The sequence below is a fragment of the Centruroides vittatus genome, unplaced genomic scaffold, assembly GCF_030686945.1.
Source record: "Centruroides vittatus isolate TY-2023 unplaced genomic scaffold, ASM3068694v2 contig_1046, whole genome shotgun sequence".
Classification (NCBI taxonomy): Eukaryota; Metazoa; Arthropoda; class Arachnida; order Scorpiones; family Buthidae; genus Centruroides; species Centruroides vittatus.
In genome coordinates, this window is record NW_027120675.1 from 229,398 (window position 1) to 256,811 (window position 27,414).

The 27,414-nt window shown below is 27.3% G+C and overlaps 1 protein-coding gene across 9 annotated transcripts in view; it reads left to right on the top strand.

The window, feature by feature from the left end:
• The window catches only part of LOC136970163 (single-stranded DNA-binding protein 3-like), a 212,643-nt gene that overhangs the window by 22,695 nt on the left and 162,534 nt on the right, over positions 1-27,414 (top strand). For 5 of the 9 annotated variants that reach the window (XM_067264575.1, XM_067264614.1, XM_067264589.1 and 2 more), the window contains exon 1: positions 26,475-26,523. The exons of 3 other annotated variants lie outside the window; for them this stretch is intronic. In XM_067264575.1, the coding sequence (XP_067120676.1) occupies positions 26,490-26,523 (34 nt within the window). In that variant the 5' untranslated portion in view covers positions 26,475-26,489. Of the gene's footprint in view, positions 1-26,447; positions 26,524-27,414 lie in introns of those variants that run through there. One more of the 9 variants, XM_067264635.1, reaches the window with a different exon arrangement.

The following is a 27,414-nucleotide window of genomic DNA, read 5'->3' on the forward strand; positions in this document are numbered from 1 at the left end:
AAATGTATTATGGAATAAAATGGTTATACATCAATAATAATTTTATTTGTTGATCTTTATATATAGGATTTTTTATTTATCTTTTTAATATTTTTCAGATCTTAAAACTATTTTAGGATCTTTCATTTTCAATAGTGTTTTTCTGCATGTTTCTTGAAACTGTTTGTGGGATATCTGTTTTTGACAAATAATTTTTTTGATGTTACATACTGTTTCTCCTTTATGTATGCTACAATTTTGGCATGCTACATAATGCCAAAATTGCCACTTGAAAGTATTTTTATTGAAAGTGGCAATAAAAACACTAGTCCACTTATTTCACTGCGTGTTAAGTGTTCAAATACTAAAAGTTCTTGGATGCAATCCTTATACAGCAAACAAGTCAATTTGTGTAACAAGTGCCAAGTACAGTACCTTGCCATTAGAAATTCGAATTGTATTACATTAATATAGAGATTACTTCTTGATGAATTTTAATACTTTAATTAATCATTAACTTCTTTAAAATTGTTGGCAATTACAGAGAATCAACTTGCTTAGAATACTTGGTACTAGTTAGCTACTAACTACTTCATATAAGGCAAATTGGCAGCACTGTTACCTTATTCTCATTGTTTTCTCATAATACATTCATTGCTTGCTATCAAGAACTTGATTTTTGCAAACTCATTACATTCTTGAAAGTTTTTCATTCTTAAAAGTATTCAATTTGCCACTGATTAATTTCAACAAAGGTTAATACTATATTAACAGACCTCACGTTCATTTGTTTTCCTGTCACATGACTTTTGTTTCTCTGAAAAGTTTGCAATTGTTCTTGGAATTATTTGTCATGCCATGTGATGACCATTATAATGGATGCAATTTACTTACTTGTCTATAAGTTAAAGATGCAGTTGATGGAGTAGATAGTACCAGAAGTTGGAGGGTGGAGTTCAAGCACAGATGCTGTAAATACAGTTGTAGAAGTTGCTTGGAAGCCTGTTACTGAAATATATTTTATAAACTAAGTATTAAATGATTTTGCCTTTCTTTTTATAAGTAAGTTTTTTGAATACTATAAAAGACATCATAATAATCTGTAGTAAAACTATTTCATTTTATGAATTACTTTTGAAAGGCTTATTATTGTTATTTCAGTCTTGATTTAATGAAATGAAGCTTTTATACAGTAATCAGATTGTAGGACATATATAAATAAAGCACTAAAAATTTATAATGTTAGTATACATAAATATACATATATAATATTTTCTTTATTAGTGTCATTCTTGCCATCATGATTGCTCTCATTCTTATTTTTTCTTATTTGTATATAATAAATTTACTTTATCTGCAAGTAGCTGGAGCCTAATCTTCAATATAGAAACACTTTCATTTAGTGTGTTTCAGGATATGACAAACTTTTTATCAAAATTAAAAAAAATTACCAAGCATTTTTGTTTTTTACCAAATGATTCTTAACCTTCTCTGCAGCTTGCACCTCTTGAATTTTTAAAATGTGCTGTTTTATCCTGTGAAAAATTTGTTAAATTTCCTGCATTTTAGTCTAACATTAGATACAGTTTAAGGGATTAAGAAAGCAAAATCTTTTAGAAATGCTATTATTCAATGCTTTTGTTGCATGCTGTGAACATTATGTATGAATTTATTGTTATAGATTGACTTAAGTGACCTTAGAATTTCTTTATTTTTATTGGTTGGATTAAAGACACAGAGCTAAATGACAAATGTAATATCTTTGATAAGAAATTGTGCACAAAGACATACAACACAATTCTCAAGAATTAATATCTTATCATGGGATATCATGCAGATGGACAATATGCTTTTAGTCTGATACAAATTGATTTTGAACCAGACAAAAAAAATTAGTTCATTAATTCATGTTTTGTAAATTACTGAAAAGATACTTACTGTTTTGAAAACTCTCGAATATTTGTTATTTATAATGAGTAATTTAGTTTACAACCCTGAAGCATTTGTACAATCTAGCACAATTTCTTTCTTTTTGAGTTTTTAAATCCGTTAGGTACTGATTTCTCTAGTACAGTGTTTCCCAGCCTGTGGTGCACATACCCTTGGGAGTATGCAAAGCATTTTCAAGGGGTAAATGGAAATAAATCTGTAATGACTGCCAAATGTAATTTTAAATTAATATTTTTCAATTTACATCTAGGTAATTCAAAATTTTTCACATCTGAGTCTTTAAAATCTATTAACTTCATTTTTTTTTATAAGCTTTACAATAATATTTTATACATTTCTTTAATCCTGGGTTCAGCTATTTTAATTTAATGCTTTTATATTTGTTAACTTTGTGCCTATGTTGTTAAGTAAATGTCATAGTATTTTAAATTACAATTAATTATTAAAAATTGGTGATGGAACAATTCAAAAGTTTTATTCACAATGACGATTTAATAATAATCTTTTCAGTTTGCCATAAAGTAAATGTGAATTGTTTAACAGAGTAAGTAGGTATGAGATTTCCTGTTTTCTTGAGAGAGGTTTATGGACTGGAAAAAGTTGGTAACTACTGCTCTAGTGCAACAAATTTTTCTAGATGCACATCTTAAATATAAAGAAATCTTTGAAGTGTTATATATCTGCTTTGCAAGTAAATTTTGTAACATAAATTAGTTTTGCAAACTTGCTGAGATAGGTTGCTTTAATATAGTCATCTGATATTTCTTCCCCATGCACTATCAAAATAAAAAATTCATTGTTTCTTAAAGAAGGCATCCAGCTGATATCTAAAACTTAATTGTTAATAGAAAATTTTTCCTGGACCATAGGATGAAGGTATGTTTTGTATTGGTGATGTCAGATTCATTTCATTAACATTGTTTATTTTTAAATACTTTGCCTGGTATAATATTTTCTTGTGTTCCATTAACCTTGGTAAATCACTGTCACCACAAAATTTTAAGTTTTATTTCATTAAAGCATATATCATAGTAAACTAATACTATATTATATTCAGCACATTTTTACACATACTGTATTAACATATTCATATATACAGTAATACCTCGGTTTTCGTTGACCTCGGTCATTGATTTTTTTTGTGAAAAATTTGTCTCGGTTTTTATTGATTGCCTTGGATTTCGTTGACATGTCCAAGTGACCTTGCGAAAACAAAGGGCGACCCATGCATTTTCTGGCTCAGTATGGCATTATTTCTCGTTGTGTGAGCATTACCCCATGACAGCCTACCATTCGCCAATGGTTCCGTTCCCTGAATACTGGGAGTTCAGTTGTGGGACTTTACCAGGACAGGTTGGCCATGTGATGTTTTCTGGGTTTTCTCCATGTCTGTAATGCCTGAGAGGACAGTTACCCTTAAACGGACCTTCAGGAAGGCATTATTCCCTGCGATACGACCATCATAAGTGCATACAACTATTATTACATGACAATTATGTTACACTTTACTAAGGAGCGATATAGGCTAGAAGCTCATATCCAACTAGCTTTTACAAGACAAGACATTACCACAGACATCTAGCCAAACAATTTCATTGCTTTCCTTTAGATTAGTCTTTTATATTAATTTCTTATTGCTTTTAGTATTTAATGCTATATTAATTCTCTAAATGTGTTTTTGGTATGTATTTTGGAGAGTCTAGAACGAATTAATTGGATTTACATTCGTATGGAAATCATTGCCTCAGTTTTTGTCAGTTTTGGATTTCGTCAATTGTTTTCGGACAGATTATTGACGAAAACCGAGGTATCACTGTATTTTACTGAAGCACTTTTGTCTGATATTTTAATTTCACTGAATTCTTAATATTTAGAAATATGCTATATATTTCTTTTTAGTTGTCTTGCCATTCAGAGAATTGTGTTCAGATTTTTTTGACAGTAATTACACATATTTGAACAGAGCTAAAAAAGCATTAGAAATATGAAAAAGTTATTATTTAAAATTTAATTGATTATTATACATGACACTATAAATTTAACATTTATAATTCTATTTTTGAATTTACAGTATATTTTCCTAGAAATTATTTTACTCTAAAGTGACTGACATCTTTGCAATAATTCTTGTTTTAAAGCTAAAGTGAAATTTTCAATTTTGAATGTAAAAAATTGAGTTATAAATTGAATTGTTAATTTATTTTGATAATTAGCTTTTATTATAAATAACAAAAATAAATAAATATGTATTCATTTAGAATATATTTGAACAAAACAACAAAATGAATAGCATTTCAAAAAAGAAAACAAGGTGGATATAAAATTGTTAGTATGGTAAACAATTATTAATACTAGAATATAAGTTTTAATATTTTAACAAATTTAATAGCTTGAATTTATAGAAAATACACCAACAACTGCCGTAAATAATTGGGCTAAATTTTGGAAAATTATAGAAAATTAAAAAAATATAGTTATTGTATTTAGAAGTCTAAGAAAAGTTTGTACTATAAAGAGTTTGTTAGCAATAAATAAATAAAAGTTGTATTGACAATTCGATAATAAAATATGTTTAAAATACAATTTAATGAAATTTATACTACAAAGTTACAATTATTAGTCATGCAGCTATATAATATATAATGTAAAGAAATTACATTATAACTTTTTAATGATTTTTTTATTAGCATGCTTTAATTATTTATTATAAATAATTGATTAATAAATGATGTGCATTATAAAATTAGACTTTAATAATTTTGAACAGAAAATGATCAAATGCAAATTTTAATTGGAAATATGTATAGCAGCCTGTTGAAATTATATAATGTTGGACAATGATTGTTAGAAGTACTGTTTCATTTGTTACCACTCTTCACTTGTTGCATTTGTTATGTTTTATACCCACCATATAAGTTGACTTATAATTTTGGAAAATTTTTCAGCCTTAATGATTCAACTTGTATGTTGGCCTAATGATAAAAACATGCATTTATATATCATGTTTAAATAAAAATCTTGACATTCTAAACTTACAAAGTTTTGAATGCTAAAGTATTTAAATTTTAGTATGTTCTTAATTCAGAATTCAAGATTTTGTGTGTTCTCTGGTAGTTATGCATTTGAGGGACACAAGTGCAAATAAACTTTAGGGCCTACCTACGATTTTTTGATATTGGAATTTAATTGAATAAATACAATACTTTTGAGTGTTGGCATATATTTTGTTTAGTAATAGTACTCTTTAAAGTGAAGTACATATCATGAGCAAATGAGAATTGTTCAAGCAGCATAGAAAATATGTGGATCAGTGCCAGCACCTAAGGATTTGAAGGAACCAGTTCTACCCGCACTCTGGAAATTTCCTAATTTTCTGATGGCCCCATCTTTTCCTTGTATATTCAAAGTTCCCGTTCAAAAAATGATTACAGGTAGATATATTTTATTACTACTTTATCTACCTAAGAACTTGTTAAGTATCAATATCAAACAAGATTCATTTGCTCTTCTATTGATATTGGAAATGTAGTGACAGGATGTGTAAGCTTGTCAGTGCAATTACTGCCTTTAGTTACTATTTATGCCATTATCAGCATTGACAGCATGTTCTAAGCTATGCCTAGGGTTGCCAGATTGCTATGATTGAATTAAAGGATACACAAAATGATAGCATTAATCACTCCAACTTTCACTTCACTTTGCTCTTCCCCAAAAAGGTAAAAGTGAATAAGTTTTTAGTTCATAACTAAATATTCTCTTTCCGTGTGGTCTAGTGATTAGATTATCTGGCTTTTACCCAGAAGGCTCAGTTCAATTCCTGGCATGAGAACATTTTTAATGGCCAAATGACTGATGTGTCAACCTAACACTCTGGAGGACCCCAAATTCAATCTGGAGAGTTAAAAAATCCCTGGAATTTTTTGGGGGTGGTGTGTTCAACATATGTCAGCCTCTCCATTTGAACCTGGATGAACCCATGAAGAGCTAAAAAAAAGATCGTAGTTCCCACAAAAAGAGTAAAAAATTCTGTTTATACTACTTAGATTTTTTATTTAAAAATTATTATTTTCATATTGATATAAATATTTTCAAATTTTTGTTTAATTCAGAATTTAGGATATTTAATGGTAAACCATAGCTTTGTGTGGAAGGATATGGATTGATATATAACAGTGGTGTGTTGTTCATGGAAGCTGTGGAAGCACTGCTTCTCTTGTATTTTTTAAAATATAAATGCATATTGTGTGATTTTCATATTTTAACATACTTTGAATTAAAATACATAATACAGTTATAATAAAATATTTATCTTATTACATGTGAAAAAAAAATGAAAAGATTGCTATTGTATATTCGAATATAAATTTGTATATGCATATTTCCAATGGAAGCTATTCGCCATAATTGTCGAATATGGGATAGCTTCCGTGGAGAAAATATTTGAATGGTGTAAAGCAGCCAGATTACAGGCATTCGTGCATACATTTTACAGAGCACCAACCTCGGGCAGTTTGCCTTGTGGGTGCTACACACCAAAATATCGTATAACGCTTCCAATGATTCTATCTAGGGCAGGCACAGCTTCCCTATCATCAAATGTCACTGCACGCCACTGATATATAAGGATAGGAATATGCATGTGGAAAGGTCTGCCACTGCCATTATAAAACATACATCAAAAAATAAAAATAATGGGTAAATTGCATCCTTTCTTGATTCAATAAAGGACAAGGACAGTTTAGTTAAAATAAAGGCAGCTGGCAACTCTAGCTGTACCTGATCTGCACATGTTGCATTTTTTAAATTACATTCAACTCCCAGCAAGTGATAAAGTATGTGTGCAGTACAGCTGTAATACATTGCTCACTGCATCATTTTCAGTTTTCATATAAATAATACTTCTGTATGAGCTGTTTGTCCTTTTTGTTGATTTAGGACCTCTTAAGCATATGGGCCCTGAACTATACCTATACTTATATACCTATGTGATAATCTACCTCTATATGTTCGTTGATTTCAATAAAATAAGTAGAGTTTTTATCGCGTGTTAGATTTATTTGAAATATTTAGTTTTGCATCTGTACTGTCAGTACAGATGCAAGTATTTAAAATTTAAGTAATCATAACTCCTATAATGATTTGTTTCTTTTAGTTAAATTAATTGACACAGTTTGTGTTACTTTGCCATCAGATTATTTTAGAAGACATTCACTCAACAATATCATTTTTTTTTACAAAGTAAATGTATCTACATTATTGTGAATTCTATGTATGTTATTAAACATAAAAATAAGATTATACACATCAATATATATAAAAATCAATTTGTTTTCTAATATTTCTGGAAAAAAGTTTTATTCTTTTTTAATTAAAAAGTTTATTATATGGTATAAATAAAGGATATATTGATTTACATTTAAGGCTGCAAGTAATTAAAACTTTGATATGATGTATTTTATTTAAAATGCACAAAAATCATTTATTATTGTAAGTATGCATATTTAATTAGCAATATGCATATATATGCATACACACAAATCAATAAAAAATGGAATTTACTGCTTTAATATGCTGCTTTCTATAAATATAACTATTTGATTCTTGGTTTATACTCTTGAATATATTTTAACATTAGTTACTAATATTTTTATATGTAAATAACTTGGTTTTATTACAATATCTAAAATAGAAAAGACAACCAAATGGAAGGCTTTTTAATGAATAATTTGCCATATTTCAACTAAAATAAGTATTGTATTTTTGTATGTCTGTTGTCTTTTAAACATAGATAACCTGTGGATTATCTGTGTTTAAAAGATAATTTGAAAGGGTTGTGGGTTACGTGATTGAGTGGGATATATGATTTTAAATTATAATCATATCCATGGTGCAATAGCTGCTCCCACAGAAATAGCCTACCTTATCATATATTTAAGTGTTTTTGTTCTAGTTTCCATGGAATATATGCCATTGTGGCAGTGGCGTAGCGTGGGAGTCAGCCGCCCAGGGCGGAGGAAAATTTTGCACGTCCCCTTATTTAGGTATCTCAATTTAAAAGACTAAAATATACAGTAATTCTAAAGAACTTTTCGGCAAGAATTATTGTGTATTGTACAGGTTACAAATAAAAAAGTCATGTATACATGTTTTGCAATATAATAATCATATTTATTACAAAAATTTTTACAAGATATTATTATTATTTATTGTGAAATTTTGCTGCCCCCTAAAAGTGCTGCCTGGGGCGGGCCACCCCTGCTGCCCCCACTACGCTACGCCACTACATTGTGGGTTATATACACAAAAAAATATGGTAATTAAAAAAGATATGGAAAAGTATTTCATTTTCATAGGCGTTTGAAATTATTTTAAAATATTTTAAGATTAATTGATTAATAATAAGATTAAATTAATAAGACACACTACTAAGTTTTTGTGGTTTCACTATTTTATTCTATTTTTTGAAATTTATATGAATTGTGTAATTTGAATACAAATTTAAATTGTTATAAAAAATTTTATAAGTAAGTTTTGGCATTTCCATGTTACTTATTGTCAAATAACTGCAGTTTTTTCATTATCTGTTATATGATGTATCTATTAAGCAGCCCTTGTTATTTACAATCTAATCAGGGACACATTTCAGAGTCAGGAAAATGGGGTCTATAACTGAACTTCAGTTATTTTTTAAATTTGTATATTTATTGATCTGTAAATTGATGATGATATATTAACATGTTAATAAAATAGGAGAATCAATCTTTGAATACAGCTATCAAATATTAAAAACAGGCAAAATTGGGATAGTTCCAGTAAATAAGGGACATCTATTCTAAGACTTCAATAGATATAATCAAATCTATGAAATCAGAATAGAAACTATAAAATTAACTGATTTTTATAACTGTGAATAGTGTTGTTTGTGACAAAATATTCTTATTTATGTCTTTGCTTTAATTGTTTTATTATGAGCAGACACTGTTATATGTAATTCAAAGTTTAGTTATGCAGTCTACAAACATCTAACTTACAAATGGAACATCTTTGTATAAAAGCTATTTACGTCTATTAAAAAATGAAAAAAGTTAATTTTGAAGTGATTTTAGTTTAAAAAAATTGAAAGAAATCAAACATTTCCACCTGAGATGCTTCCATTGTTGGTAATATACTCTTTAATATGGAAGTTCATATATGTAAAATATATTAAAATTCTTGTACTTCAAAATTACTCAAAATAATTTAAATTTCTTATTTTAAAATACTAATGGAATAAATCTTGTTTGACTTTTTTAATAATGCATTGTAAGGATCCAATAATATTTATAGGGATGTAAAGATTTATTATTCATGGTTTTATTCTTTAGCTAGTACTTATAATATAAAATATTTATATCACATATGATTCATTAACAAATATTTGATGAATTAAAAATTGGAAAGATATATGCAATAAATTTACTAATAGATGTAATAAAAAAAAATTACAAAATTATAACAGCAATGTATACTGTATATTAAATGTATGCAAATAATAATACAAGTCAAATAATTATGTTGGCTGCAGTTTGATTAATTAGCCAAAGTATACTCGGATAATACATCCAACATGATTGTTTCATTAGCAATATGATTTGGGTTTGGTTTCTTATATGATTAAAAATACAAATATATTTTGAACAAACTTTGGGTCTGTTTTATGATCATGATTTTGTTTACTATGATCAAATCTATTGGATATATAAATAATAATTAACTTGATACATTAGAATTTCCAAAAGACTTGCTCAATTTTTATTGAGCTGAATTATGGCTACTTTAATGATTAGAAACAATGCAATTTGGTTTAGAGGTAGGTGGATAAGTTGTCATCTCAATAAGTTTATTAATTAGAAATAAATTTAATTTTTAATTTAGATTTAGAACATTCTGCAAGAAGGATTGGCCTAGAGCAGGACTTAATACAACTGCACAGCAAGCAAGAGTTCACTTACTACAGTAGAGCGTCGATAAGTGGAACCAATTGGGGACTGGGGTCCTTCCAGTTAATGATTTGTTCCAGTTTCCGACTTTGTACGAAAAAATACATTAACCTGTCCGATGTTCAAATTTTTCTCCGTTGCGTATCGCTTCCTGTTGAATTTTTCTCCTTTGCGTGTCGCTTCGTGTTGAATTTTCGTCGATTTTAAGCCTAATGAAAATTTTTATAATAATCATCGAGGCTATCGTATCGTTAAAAATTATTTCTGCATTTTGTACAAACAAAATAAATATATTAAAGAATATAAAAAACATGAAAATTATACTTTAGAAGTAAATTTAGTATCAAAAACATTCGATTCAGCACGACACAGTCCGACTGAAAATCGTTCCACTTTCCGGCCATTCCACTTACCGACGTTCCACTTATCGACGCTCTACTGTAGTTATGCTACTTGAACCCTATCTGATCATCACTTCCAAAGCCATTGATTGATTAATTTGTTTATAACCATTCTGGTTAATCAAGGCACTGATTGGAGATGGCTTTAGCACTGATGGTCTTCCATGGCGCTAAATGGACTTATGCTTTTACCCCTTCATCCTTGCATTGTATGTGTGTAACCAAATAAATAGTATTTTTATTGCATTTTATATTTTCACTATTTGTTGCTCATTTAATCATTGATTATTTTGATTGTGTTTTTTGTGATAATTCTATTTTCATCATGATTGTTAATGTCTGAGTTCTTCTGTACATTTTTTTTTTTTTTTCCTGTAAGTGTCTTTTGGTTAGTATAATTAGTTATATTCTTTTAGAATTTTTCTTTTGAACTTGCTTTATATATATTTGTTATAATAAAATTGAATGATTGGTTTTATTTTTATGTTGTTTGATTATTATGTAAATTATTCCTAAATAATTTGAATTTCAAGTCTCCGTAGACGGTGCTATATTTTAGTTATAATGATTGAACTTTATTTTTAGTATTGAAGTAGAATTTTATGAATATAGATATTAGTAATAAATATTTCAAGTGTTTAAGTAACAACTTTAGAACATCTAAAACTTCTGGACAAATAAATTTTTAAATGTTTTAATTATTTTTGTATTATAACATTAAATTTGATGGCATCTTTTTTTGTCATGCAAAATTATAAAAGAACTATCTTTCTTGAAATAGGTTAGATGGAATGATAACACTTTCTTCTGATAAGTAGATTCAAGTAGGTCACTAAAATTTTTCACACTTTTTGGGGGAATTTATCAAAATTTGTAAGGAGTAAAAATATTCTATTAGAATAATAGGAATCTTCTGTAAATAGTTATTTATTCTTAATTAATAAGAATTGAATAGCCTTTTAATGTATTAAATACATTATTATAAAATAATGATTTTTAAACTTTATTTTATAATAATATATTTATTCTGACAAACTATATCTCATTTTTAAAAAAAATACTATAAACTTTTATAATATATAATTTTTTAATGTCTTAAATAACTAATTTTATATCATTAATAAAACAAAGAATCTACTATCATAACCTTGTCTAATAAAACACCTATAAATATCATTGAATCATTGATTAAACATATTTAACAACCTTTCATATTATCAATAAATATGCACCAATTTTGAGATAAATGCACACTTTAGTGTATGGATGGAATTGGTGGAATTGCATTTTTATGTGTCCACGTGGTGGCATTGCTGAGGTGGATCAAGTGGAATTTTTTTCAGTATGTCCATGAAGAGTTAGTAGTAGTGAACCTATTATTGTGAGATAGTTGCCTATTATTAGATGATGATGCTGTAAATTATGTAGTTATTTATAGTTTTGCAATAGAACAAGTAAAGTCACATTTGCCATGGTAAAAGAAATGGGCACAAACCTGCTCCCCTGAAAAAAAAAAGCAATTTGTTAATGTGTAGTATGCCAGGAGGTTTTGACAGATGAATGTTCTTGTGAATTTGAAGCAGGTAGGTGGAAATGTTATTTCCTTGAAAATGCAAGACAAATTTTTTCCATGCAACAGGTTCCTATCTAGTTTGTGCATGTTCATAACTTAGAGACAAAATTCACTTGCATTCTGTCTACTTGCCCAAGTAGATATGGATAGTTAACAAAAGTATACAAGTAAAGACACCAACCAATGCCGAATTATTGGGCTAGAAAACGGCTATAGCAATATTAATAATTTAAGATAATTTGGAACTAGAGTTAGGCATTAGGCGCCATATTGCTATAGCCGTTTTCTAACCCGATAATTCGGCATTGGTTGATGTCTTTATGTATAACGAGTTAGTTGTTTATTTATAAGTATACAAGTGACTATAATTATCACAGATGTCAAACATCATGTTATGATATAAAAGCAAATATTTTCCTAAGTTCAGAAATTTATTTAACTTAATTATTAATTATTAAACATTCAATTAGAAATGTCTAATGACATTTTTTTATATGTATCTGACATTTATGTATATCTTTAGATTTCATCTATTCATTTTTTCTCAATTCCTGCTTTAATTATTAATAATAATGTTGTTATAAAATATAAAATTTGTAATAATGTAATAAAATGTGTGTTGGAGTGTTACCTACAAGGCACATAAACCCATGCCTCATGTTATTCTGGATTAAAGTCAAGGTATAAATACAGAAAAGAATTTGTCTGTGTGTGCTCTTCATGTTGGTGTTTTAAGAATTTCCTGTGACATGTGATTAGTATGACAGCCTTCTGTTGTGTGATTTACGTGCTGTTACAAAGCCTTAACTTGTTTAAGACTTTTGTTTAACGTATATAGTTTAGTGCCTTTGCAAGAAAGGACTGATTGCACATTTTCCACAGATGCTTTATTTTATGGAAAGTTCTGAGTATTCACTAATATTTTTTTTTTTTTTGTGTGTATGTGTTCTATATGTTGAATGTTTATAACAGCTACATCTATAATGTATGTGATTTTGTCAATGAATGTGATGTCTGATCTGATGAGAGATATTTTTTTATCTGCAGCTATGGCTCATTCATAGTATATTTTGTATTTGTTATTTTCTATGACCATATAAAGTGTATATTTGTAGTATGGTTCTTGGATGTGTAGAAGTTTTTGTGTGCAAACTTTTCAATTATTATATTTGCTACAGTATTTGGCTATGTCAGTGTATTGATAATAGTCACTTTGTGTTTAAAAGCTTATAATCTGATTTGATATATAATTTTGTTTGTGACTTAGCAAATTATTATTATTATTAGTAGTAGTAGCAGCAGCTCCTTGACCTTGTATTTTGAAAGTTGATAAATTTCTAATTAATTCCTTCTTCTGTACATAATAATATCATTTCAGAGTTATTTAGAAATTGACTGTTTATTGTGTATTAATTGTTTGTGTTGTGTACCATTGAGATCCTGAATCCAAAGAATCAACCATGCAGTGGTGTCATCAATTTTCTCCTTGTCCCAAGAAGTTCAAGTGCCAGGCATATTGCTGGGAGAGTGTTACTGACTCTATTCTTTGATCACCAGGACCTACTGATTCCGAATTTTAAGGAATATTGCTTTTATTTATTGCTATAAAGTAAATTTTGACAATTAAAATTATATATGGCAAAGGAAAAAGTTTGTTCAGAGGTGCTGTTGCAGCATATATGCTAATGAACAATGAGTGAAAATAAATAAAGGAATTTAGATGTGCAATTAATCAGGTATTTGCTGACTTCAGAATTGTGTACAGAATACAGCAAACACAAACACTATTGGCAACACTGTTACCAAATGCATCCAAACAGGATCAGCATATGGTGATTGTGTTTTTGGCTGCAGAAGGGGAAAAACCAGTGAACATATATCACAGAATGGTAAAAGTGTATTGTGATTCATTTGTGTCAAAAATCATCATTGTGAATTGGTGCTTAAAGTTCTGCAGTGGTTGCAAAAATGATGTAAGACATGAGTCTGTCAAGAAGACTATTCACATCCAACATGGCTGACAACAAGCAGGCTATTTGATTAGAGTGGACTGCTGCATATCCATTTGTCAACTTTCATTTTAACTTAACACCAGTTGTGATAGTGATCAGAGTATAAAAGGGTACAGCAAGGTGTGCAGCTACTGGATACCTCAAGTCCTGAATATTGATCAGAAGGCTAACTGTATGACAGTCTGCCTTAAGCACCTGTGTGTTTCAATATTGAAGACAATACATTCCTTCAGTGCATTGTTACAGGTGATGAAATCTGGTGTCACCATTGAGAACCTGAATCCAAAGTATCAACCATGCAGTAGTGTCATCAATCCTCACCTTGTCCCAAGAAGTTCAAGTGCCTGGCATCTTGCTGGGAAAGTGTTAGTGACTCTACTCTTTGATCACCAAGGCCCACTGATTCTGAATTTTAAAGAACTGCATGTCACCATCACTGGATAATGGTATTGTGAAACACTGGAGAGATTACAATATGCAATTAAAGCAAAATGACCTGGCAAACTCTGTAAGGTGTCATTCTCTGCATGATAATGCACGGACATATGTCACCTATTGTGAGTCAGAAGTTACAAGCCTTTAAATGGGAGACCCTTAACTACCCGCCTTATAGTCTTAATCTTTCTCCATGCAATTTTCATGTTAAAAAAGTTCCTAAAAGGATGGCAGTTCCAGTTAGATGATGTAAAGAAGACTGTATTGGACTTTTTGCAGCAGCCAAGAGATTGCCACCAAAGGGGCATCTTCAATCTCATTTGTCAATAGGCAGTTGTCATAATGTCAGTGGTAATTTTGTATAACTTAGCACAATCCCTCAGAGTCGAAACTTTTTGATCACACTGTTATATAAAGTTAAAAAGGAATGTCCTAGCTTGACTGTGCAATGTTTCCTTCTGTTTACACACAACAGCATTACTTTCTGCCATATTACTAACATGTAAATCAAAACTGAATGTGAGCCATTATCATTTTACTTTATTTGCTTCACTTTTTAAACTCTGTAGTGTACAAATCTGTTCAATGTAAAATGAACATTCATTTAAAATTTTATTGTTAAATAACTTTCAAGTGAGAAGACAGCAGTAAAAGAAATTTAAATTTAAGAGCTATGTGATTGATTTTTCAACTCTTTTCTTATTGGATATTATCAATATTAAAATTTTTTTTAGTTTATTTTATTATTTATTAACATCTCTGTGTTGAAACTGTACCTTCCTGTAAGTTATATTTCGAGACACCATGAAGTGTTGACATTAGACACTGGACTTTTTCGCATCCACTTTATTTTCTTATGCACGTTAGTCTTTAAATTAATTGTTCCAAGTGACAATATGTATTTCAGGCAGGTGCCTCTCATCTGTTGGCTGATATACATTCTCTATGGGGATTTTAAATGTATTGTTGATGTACATAAAACCAAAACACCACTATGTATTGTAAACCAATTAAAAATTCCTAAAACTCGATGTAATTTGTATTTAAAAGAATTACTTGCAGAGTTCCAATTTTTTTACATTAGATACAGTAACAATAATATCACCCATACCATCAGACAGCAGCCATATACTGCTTAACGCAAGTTTAGCACACTCATTGAGTTTTAGGAATTTTAAAATACATAGTTTTAGGAATTTTTAACTGGTTTACAATACACAGTGGTGTTTTGGTTTTATGTACATCAACAATGAATTTAAAATTCCTGTAGAGAACATATATCAGCCAACAGATGAGGGGCACCTGCCTGAAATACATATTGTCACTTGGAATAATTAATTTAAAGACTAACGTGCATAAGAAAATAAAGTGGATGTAAAAAAGTCCAGTGTCTAATACCAACACTTCATGGTGTATTGAAATATAATTTATTAACATTACTTATTTTATAATTATAACTACATTTACAATGAATTAAATGCTGAATTATTTAAGCTATATTTATTTGCCATTGTAATTAATAGTATAAGATAGTAGTCTAACCTTCTACTTTTATAATAAATTATTTCATATTAATGCTAGCAGAAGTAAAACAATATACATTGTTTTAATGTTTAAGATGGGACTTTTAACCTGGACACTAGTGTAATGCCTTCAATAGTCACTCTGGAGGCATGATTTGCAAAAGTATTATTTCTGTTCTAGGAATTTTCTATGGATATACACTGGTCTTGGTTAGTTTTTGTTATGGATTGTTACGGATTGTGCAAAATCATAGGTTTACTTATAATTGAGTTATTGGAACTAGCCTAATTTTCTAAGACTAATGTTTTCATAATAGTATAATACAAAATAACTATTAACATGAACTTTTTATCAATATTTAATTTAATAAAACATAATTTTAGTTTTTTAGTAATTTTAGAGGAGAACCTTAAAATTTTTATGTGACAATTGTAAACTTACTCTTCTAAAATTACTAAAAGAAAATTATTACCAGTACTTCAATATTTAATGAATTAAAAAACTAATCTTGAAAATTCAGATTGTTGTTCCATTTTCAAGATTCATGAATTTTTGAATAAGACTAAACAAAATTTAAACTTTTAGTAAATTCTGATTTAATAAGTAATAGCTGTAATATTAATAATGTTGATATTTTCATGAAATCATTCTTTTCTGACATATTAAGGCACTGTTTAAAAGTATTTCATTGTAGAAATTTGAGATTATAGCAGTTATCCAGACTTCATCATCAGCATCTTTTTCCTACAAAAAAAACTTTAAAGTTTAATTAATTTGATTATTAAATATTTTTAATGTTTTTAGAACTTTTATAGTTTTTTAATAGATGGAAGATTCATTTAAAAATTTAAATTGCTTTATTTGATAGATCTTTTCTGTAAAGGATCTATCAAACATATTAATGTCTATGCATACTGTTAAATTTATGTAATTTAGAAAGCCATGTCTTCTCTCTCAAAAAATACTAAAAACAATGTTATTTTCCCTTTTTTTTGTATTTTGGAATGTGGTGACATCTATTGAGAAAATTTTTCAATAAAACAGAACAGTTTATTCTGAAATAAAGTATTCAAAATAAAATATGTTTGGCATATTCAAAATAAAATAATTTATTGTTGATATTGGATATGATATTTTGGTGTTTTTAATTGTTGTAAGATAAATTCTAAAATGAGAAAATACCAAATTTGTTTTAATGTTAAGTTATGCAAAAATATTATTAGTAATTAGGTATCAAAACAAAAAAATGTTACATGTATCAATTTGTCTCATAATTATTTAAATCAGTTTATTAAAGTTACTCAGAAGGAAAATCAGAATAATATACAACTAAAGTAATTTTTAAATTCAGCATGTGTTTAAATTTAACATTATATATAACATTAAACAATATTTTCAATCATGCAGTTAAAAGGATTGTGATTATCTGTATTAACAAATATAATGGAAATTATTGAACATGTTAAATGTTGAAATTAGCCTATTTTGAAAATACTAATAAAATTGTAAAATTTTTAATAAAATTATTATAATGTAAATGTTTTTTTAGATGTAAAATATTTCTTTAAATGATTACACATGTTTACATGTGGAGATGAATGGAGAAAATATATTTTTCTCTGTATGAAGTTTAAGTTGTATATATAATGATGCATTGCAATCTTTTTTTGTTAGTCAAAAGATCCAACTGAAGATAAGTTTTCACTCTGTAACCGCTATGAAATTCTGTAATGAAGTGAAGAGGAAATGTAAATTCCAAAATTTAAAATCTAGAAATGAAATATTTAGTTTTTGATATTGCTACTTATAAATTTTTCCAATGAATATAAGTATTCAAAAAACATAAAGTCAGATGTACTGGTAATTGTATAAAATAGACTTTCATCCCATAGCAGAAATAAAAAAAATTCAATGTTAAAATAAGAATATTTGATATATGCATGAGCTCTGAGTAGGTGGTGTTTGAAAATCTATGATTTATTTAGGGCATATGAATTTATCTTATGTATATATATACTTTCAGAGATAATTTTCACACTAATTGTATGACTTATTTTTACTTAACCTGTCCCAAACCAAGCAAAAGCTAATATTATTATACAGTATTTTTAGTTCTCTGTTTTGGGTCATCTAATGTATTATTAATTCCATATTATATTTCTGTGTTAATAGTGTGTATGCATATTATGTTAATTGAGTGCATAGTGTGTGCACTTTGATCGTTATGCAACTCTGATCATTATGGAATATTTAGACACATCTGTGCATATTTTTAGTGTTAGTGTTGAACTTTTTCTAAAATAATAATTTGACTTGCCTATTTTTTAAATTTTAATTATTAAATTAAACCTTGACAAAAGTGTGTTCAATTGAGATAGGATGAGAATTTTTATTCATAGTTACTCATTGGTTGCCTGCCTTTTTTATCTTTATTCTATTTGGAGTCATTCGTTTGAATTTCAATGCTTTCCAGCAAAATAATTAATTTATATAATCATATTAGTATATTGTAATTATATTACAGAAAAATATCAAAATTAGAAATAATTAAAAATTATTTATTTAAAACAATTATGAAATTTATTTATGAATGCAAAGTAGTATTGTCAAGTTTCATAAATTTGGGAAACTTTAGTGACATCATATTAATTAATCATCATTTTTACACGTGTAAAAATTGAAAGATCTTTTTAGCAGAATTAAGCTGTGTCAGCTGTGAATGAGATCTTGGAATCATTCTATTATAAGTTGGAGTGTTGATTAGGGGTTTTCTTAAAGTTTTTTTTTGTTTTTTTGCCCTAATCAGATTAAGACTAATCATATTTTGTTGAACTTTATTTATTTTTAAAATTTAATAATTGCAATTTTTGTCATTACATGTATTGGATTTTTGCAATTAGTAAATAACTAGTTTTAAAAGTTTGAGAACTTTAATACAAGGTAGTTTTATAAAACAGGTATTTTGGTTAGACTTTATGAAATTCTTCAAAATTGTGTAATGTTAATTGAAATGAAATTTGTTTTGAATTTCTTGAATAAGAACATTTTTTAAATTTACAAATATAAGAAAATGAACTGTAACAGGATTAAATTTATTAAATTATTTTTGTATAATTTATGCATTAGTGATTCCATATTCAAAATGAAGTAAATATTCTGTTTGAAGTTGCTGATAAAACAATTGAAAATAACTTCTTAATTTTGTATTAATAATAATATTTATTGATTTTATATTAAGACAACAGCTGCTGTTCTGCTTATTTTCAAGTTTACAGAATTTTGTTTGGAGGAAAATTTTATATAAAATTTGAATTTCAGAATATTTCAAAGTAATATGAAGACAAATTTTTAAAAATAAAAGAAAAACTTGAAATACAAAATTTATAATAATTAAAAGTAAATAAGAGAACTTTTTTGTTAGTTATAGGATATATAATGTGATACTAAAACAGTAGTAGATAATTTACAAAATCGTCTAATACAAAATTGGAATCAAAAATCATTTAAATATTGAAGCAATATATTTGCTATTGCTTACAATGAAAACTAAATATTATTCAAATTGTTAAAAATTAAAATTTTATGATGAAAGTATAAAATTAGAATTTCTTTTAAGATTAAGAAACAAGCCAAAAATTTATATAAAAGTAAATGAATAGGCCCATATTAACAATTAGGATTCCCAACTTCCCAACATCAAAATTTCCAACATTTTGAAACTTTCAGGAATTGAAAATGGGAAATCGTATTTCCCGAGAATTCTTCAGAATTCCCAAAGTAATCTTTTATATTTAATTTTCATTGATTATCTGTAATATTGGCTATAACAGTAAATGTTAATACTAGAAAAGCTGTGACTATGAATTCTTCATAGAACTAACCATTGGTCCTGTAGGTGAAATTTGCAGTAATTCTTATTGAAGCAGTTAAGCTTCTTTCATATGTTATTTTCAGGTCTTACTTTGAATGTAATTTGGTTATCTTTTCATTAAGTAAATGCCAACTGAAAGTTTTATTTGAAATAGCTTAAATTACTAAGTAACATTATATTCCAAATTGGAATATAGTGTTGACCTGATGCTGATCTTGTTTAAGATCAAAAAGATTTGTCAAGTTTTACATTAAATTTCATTATTGGATGTTAAAGGTTTTGTACAATCAACAAAGATTGTACTTTGTAAAAGCATATTTTTAATATTCTGTCTGTTAAAGCATATTTTCTTGCTTTTGAGAACTTACTACTACATTGTTTAGTGCACATGCTCTTTATCTTTTTTAAAAATGTTTTTAGAAGTTACTTTCTTCAAACCTGAATTGAGTGTGGCATGTTCATATTGACTTGATTTTGTTATGTATTTTTTTTTATCTAACTGACTACAGTTTTTAGAAGTCAAAATTTGTCTAGAGGAAAATTGTCTTACTTCTAATGGTAGAGTATATGTTGAAGAGTTTGGAAAAGACATTTTTTTAGACTGATGGTGCTGTTCTCTGCTGGCCATGTAACTAAGCTGTTACATGTGAAAGAAGGACACATATTTTAATATATAAACACAGGATTGCATAAAGCTGTTGTTACCTGTTTCTGTCTTCCACTGGACATAATCTGCTCAAACACTTAAGTAAATTTAATCATCAGGATAAGTCAGCTTTGTTACAATTTATGTAAAGTGTTGAGTGCTGCTGACATTCAATTTCACAAGGTCAACAGTGATATGTTTAAAGACTGGTTCTTTTTCATTTCACTCAAGAAAAGACTATTCAAAAACTCTGTTGGTGAATTGTATGAGGGAATCATCAATACAAATCATAACAAACACAAAAAGGAAAAATATTTGTGGTTATCCATTGACAAAATCACTAATATTGTTAATATTATACTTAATATGCTTGATAATGCCTTTGGAAGCACAGAAGCAGAAACTAAAAACTCATATTTGCTCCATACTGTGTTCATAAAAGCAATTAGTTTTAGAAATAAAAATAAAAGCAATAGAGTTTTTCATGTATTCTTCATAATTCTAACACTTAAATAGGGACCAGTTTCCCACAAACTTTCTCCTTGGAGCACTCCCACCACAGATTACCCATATGTAGTGTTGCCTTATCTCATCAATACTAAAATTAGTATTTATCAAGTACAATGTCTCATTTCACTGAATATAAGTTATGATCTTTAGATTATCATTGTATAAATCAAATGAATTCAAAAAAGCATTTTAAATGATATTTATGTACTGTTTATTGTGTTTATATAATAGATTTAGAATTGAAATAAAGAAGTGAATTGTGCCAAGGGATTGATATTGCACTATATCATGCTTATAGAACAAATATAAAAAATACAACACGGTTTCAAAAAATGGCAAAAGTTTTAGAATTTTTTTTTTAAATTTATTGTTTAATTTGTAGAATATATAGATCTGAAAATAATCAGATAGAATGATTGAAAAATGTTTTTTGATTTTTGTTTTATGAATTAAAAAATTTATAATTATAAAACAAAGTTATATTCATTGACAATTATGTACATACATGTAATAACAATTGAATTTAGGCACAGTAAAGCTTTGATTAATAGATAGAAACATAACCAAACATTATATACATTTAACATTGATGAGACTGAGAGTTTGACAGATAAGAAAAGACTGTTATGCTTAACTTTTCTTCTGAAAAGTTCTATTTTCTTTTAATATTATATAACTATATGTATTTGCAATACAAGATGTACACAATGTAAATGAAAATGAAACAAGTGTCATAAAACAATTTCAAACATATATTACAGGTTTAAAAAAATTAAACTTGAATCTGCTTTTGTTTCTTAATCTTCATATGGAAGTAATATTGCAAATTGTTACATGAATTTTGCAAAATGCAACTTGAATTTGATGCACTTTGATAGTATAATTTACATTCTTCAAATGTATAATTTTACTGTGTCTATTTTTTGTTCTGTTGTCAGCTTTTCAACTTTCTCAATTCTGCATTTATCCACAATTGTTACATTTTGCACTAGTTCTGCATTGTAAGAAAAAAAAACTAGTGCATAATGTAGTAGTAGCGAAGAACTAGTAGAGTAGTGCACAGTAATGGTGAAGAACAACTATGTTACAGAAACTAAAGCACTGAAGAACTATTGAGAAATAAGGAATGAAATAATGAGATATCAAATTTGACAAATTATTATTATTATTATGTTGGGTTTAATGAGCTATACTCTGTTGACACTACTATGCCGATACAGATTCAGGGCATAGTAAATCAAAACAAGACAAAAATTAAATAAGTGTGTCAGTTTGTATGTCTGTATTCAGGAATTTCCTAACAATATGACATATATTCAATATAGTAGCCTTCTGTAGTGTGATGTATGTGTTTCTATTCAATTGTAATGTTCCCAGGCTTTTGAGTAGTGTATGAGGAGAGAACAACAGGTACAATAAGCATCTTATCCATCCTCCACAGATAGGCTTACCATAATATTTTTTTCTCAAACCGGGACAATCTTGAAAAAATACTCGCAACAGAAAATTAAGCCTACTGGGATAAGTACCTATGATTGAAAAAACTAAATAAAGTAATTGTTAACAAAAACGAGTTAAAAGCAATTTTTATAACTGAACTAAAGTTATTAATATTTATCACTAGTGTAAACTGTTTAAAAAATTCCTCATCACTTAAATTGGTACATTTAAAATATGACAATACATTTGAAGATGTTCCTATTGCTTGCCTTATGTTTTGCATATTTCAAGTGATTTTTAATGTTTGAATGAATGCCCACTATGAGTTACTGAAAATTCTGAAAAGCACAGTTCATATTTCACTTCGTCAATATAATCACAGACCTTTTTCAATCATCAGTAAAAACATGGTTTTTTTTTGGCATTTTAGAGATTAAATGAATTTCATGTACAGTACGAAATAATTGCAAATGCTGACCAGCAATTTTAACTCGACTAAGATATGACATGCGTTGCAATGACGTGGCCAGTATAAGTTTCAGTGTTGCCAACACTAATTGAAACAAAATATCTAAAAAAATGAAATAGCCTATGAGATCCAGATATTTTTATGTGCTATTATAAATTCTATGAAAAAATATCTGAATGAAAAAATAAAACATCTAAATTCGTTAGGCCATATGCTAAAAATTTTGGGGGAAAACATCTAGACAACATTAAAAGTACTTATGTAGATACAAAATATTTAGATTGGCAACAGTGAGTGTAACAGAGGGGTAATTGCCAAATTGTCATTTTACTCAAGGCTGCACTATTTTTACTTTTTGTATATTCGGCTCTTAAAATTTCACCAAATAACCGGGACAAAATGACAAACTGTCTGGGATGCTGGGACAACGTCAAACCGGGACAATCCCGGTCAAAACAGGACATCTGGTAAGCCTATCCACAGATGCCTTATTTCCTGGGCGAGTTCTGTGTACTTGCTGATTTTTTTCAGTGCAAGTGTTTTGTACATTGTGAATGTTTGGGATGATTATGTCTATAATGTATATGATTGTATTGTGCTTGTCAATAGTGTGATGTCTGGTTCATTTTGGTAAATTGTTTTATCTGTGATTATGGCTCTGTCATAGTACATTTTGTGTGTGTTGTTTTTTAATACTGCCTGTGGAATGTATTTGTAGTATGGTTCATGGATGTCTAATAATTTGTGTTTCTTTGCAAGCTTGTGTATTATATTTGCTACTTGATTATGTATATGTAAATAATCTGTTTATAAAATAATTTCTCGCTTTCGCCCCTCTTCTAGAGGAAGAGGAAGAGGGGTGAAAGCCTGAAACGCGTCTCTGTAAAGATTATGGATTAAATTGATGAATTATTTGCCAAATGTCTATAAATTCACGAAGTTGTGACACCAAACAAAACAAACAAAAAAAATAAAATAAATAAAAATAAAAATTATTACATAAATGTAATAATGATTGTCAATGCTGTAGGCTTTCTATTGAGCTATTTCATTATCAACACTAGTGTTACATCTATTTATTACAGAGTAAATAAAATGCTTAAAAAACTTCATTAATATAGTTAGAAATGCATCCTAAGCAGATTTTTAACTCTTGGCAATCAAGCAAAAGCAAGGAATTTAGCAGAGTTACAGAGAAAACATGTAAAACAGCAAAATAAGTGACTTATTTCAAAAAACCTGTAATAAATTACTGTACTTTATTTGATATTAATTTTACTATTTTTTATGTTTTGAATTCAAAGTTTTGTCAGTATGTTGTAGATGGCAGTTAAAGACTAGTACTTTTTTAAATACTGGTAAATTATACTTTGTTGCTGTTGTTATCATCTGTATATATTAAACTTTTATGCCTTAACATTTTTTACTATTATACTAGAATTAAAATTAGTGTTTTACTTTGTTTAAGGTATATATATATATATATATATATATATAATTTTTTTTATTCTTTCTCTACCAAGTGTGATTAGTTATCCAGAAAGATGAGTTATCTGAAATTATCTTGTTCCAGTTATTTAAGATAGGCATTATTCTACTGCATTTCTTTAAATCTAAAGAAATACTGACTCAATGACAAAGCTTGAGACAAATATATTACACAGTATATTAATCAATTTAAAGTACTTTACTTTATATATTGTATTATCTGTAGATAATTTTTTCAAAATTATAAATTATCTTCATAATTAAATATGGAATGAACTGTGTTTTAGAATATAGTTGTCTTCATATTTAATTTCACAACATTAAACCACCCTCAAGAAGCTATTTGTTTGGACTTGTTGAAGGCTTGTTGATGACCTGAAAATCAAATAAGTTTTTTGATTTTTCTAAACAAATTGTTTAAAATTGATTTTTAAAATGTGTTCTTATTTAATCTATAAATCAAAATTACTTGTCTAAAAATGAAATTTCTACTGAAAATATTACTTTTTTTTTTTTTTTTTTTTAAATATAATCAAGTAATATTGAAGCCAATTTTATTCGAAGTTAAGTCAGTTTTATCCTTTATTTGCTTGAATGTTTTAGATCTGATAGCATCATTATAAATTTTATGAAGCCTCAGAACTTTTTATGATGTAAGGTTTGTAGAGCTAAAGTTCTTGCTTCTGTATGTGCAGATCATCCAGTTTGAATTTTTGTAAGTAGCCATGTAGAATTTTAAGTGAATACCATTCAATGATGATAGCTGTATCCATAGTAATTAACTGATGAAACAGCATAATCATTGTAGTTTAAGAAATAGAACTTTTACTGTTAAAGGTGATGTTTATTTCCATAATTAACAGACATTGTAAAATAAGTAATACACTAGTATAAAGTTCAGCTTATATTAAAATAAATCTTAATTTTGATATTTTTAACAATATACTTCTGTTTGTATAAATGGATACTTTATTCTCTTCCTAAGAAATTTATGAAGAAACCTCTAAAAATATAGTAATAGTTTTTTACGAATTGAATAAATTTTTATTCTGATTAAAGTGAAAATATCTTCAAGATCATGGATTAAATATTTAAAAAATGAATAAAAAATTATGCTAGTGTTCTAATAAAATTTTAAATAAATTATTATATTTGCTTTTCAATATGAGAGTAATAGTAGTAGTAAAATTTTTGCCTTGTTGATTTCAAGAAATTAATGCAATAGATACTTTAAACAAATTCTTTAATAAAACTTCTGTTATTTGGAATATTTTTGGTTAGTTTAAATTTAGAAACAAAAACATTAACCTATTGTATTGAGGACTTCATTTTATTATTCGACAGATGAAATCTTCGTAATTTTGCTATAAATTTTGATAAACAAAGTGTCTTAATTATTTTAAAAATTATATAATCTTGTTTTTTAACATTTTATTTATTATATATTAGTATTAAATTTTATAAATGGATAAGGTTTTTTCCCTCAAATCATACAATAAACTTGCTAAATCCAATCAGTTTGTTTTTCAAAATTAATGGTGATATACATCCTAAATATCTCAAATTTATATGTAATATACTAGAAAGTTTTGTTTTCAAAAAAAGAATGTAACTTAATTTTTATCCTTTATCAAATTAACAATAAATTAGGACATAATATAAAGTAAGAAATTTCAGATGATTCAAGTTAATCAAGGAGTATATTTGAAACTTATCAAATTTGTCTTCATGTGTTTAGTTATGGTTGACATGAATTCATTAATTAAATACAGACTATTTTAGACAATGATGCATTTCATTTTATCTTATTACAGTTTTGTTTTAGTAATCAAATGGGATGAGCTTTCTTTTTGGTTCTCTTACAGGTATCAATTTTAGAATTTTTTCTTGTTTTGAATATTTTTTTTTCCTTAAGCTGAGATATTTAAGCAATAACTTATTAATTTTTGACTATTAAAAACCCAAATATTGGATATAACTTAGGGCATAATGGTTCTTTCTTTATATTCATAAAAATTTAATAATGATCTAAATATTTTTTATCTATGGTGTATTCAATATAAATTGATTTGATTTAATCTATCCCAATAAATTAAATTGTTGTGAAATATCCAGAGAGCAGTAGGCTTATAAAGTTTTTTCTTTTATGATTAACAGGGGAGATAATGGATTTACATACTGTTTCTTTAACCGAACTTTAATTTCCACTATAATGAAAGTGTATGCAAAAAAATTTGCAGAATTTGGTGAGTTTGACTTGTTCTTCAACTTTAACGAGTTTAATCTTTAGTTTTCTGAAACTTTTAATATTCATACCCTTTTTAAGGTTCCTGTATTAAATTTCAAATATGTGAATTTTTAAAGTCATTAGACAAAAAATAAATGTTATGTTGAATGTTTTTTAAAAATCTTTAGGAGTAAAAGTCAATTTAGAAACAAATAAATATTTTAATTTAATTTAATGATTTACAATATAGTATGCTTATTCCTAATTTTTGAAATAACCATATTTTAATTGATCGTTTTCATTACTATTTTTGTGAACTTACTAAGCCTAAATTTTGGCTTTTTTTAAGTAATTTAAATCACATAGGAACTTTAATTGATATCTGCTTTATTGCTGTATTTGGAGGATATGCATTTTGGGTTCTGATGACTCCTTTTTAGTCCTGTTTTTTTTTATTACAGATGATATTCAATTGCAGTGTATTTAGCATAGATAGATATTAAAATTGGGCAATTAAACTGGATATATAATAAAAACCTTTATAAAATAAACAGTATAAAATAAAATTAAACTAGAAAAATAAATTTCATTTAATTTTATTTTATACTGTTTATTTTATAAAGGTTTTTATTATATATCCAGTTTAATTGCCCAATTTTAATATCTATCTATGCTAAATACACTGCAATTGAATATCATCTGTAATAAAAAAAAAACAGGACTAAAAAGGAGTCATCAGAACCCAAAATGCATATCCTCCAAATACAGCAATAAAGCAGATATCAATTAAAGTTCCTATGTGATTTAAATTACTTAAAAAAGCCAAAATTTAGGTTTAGTAAATTCAGATATTTTATTTTCAAATTGCTAAATAACAATAAATTATTGTGTTAAAATAAATTTAACTTTG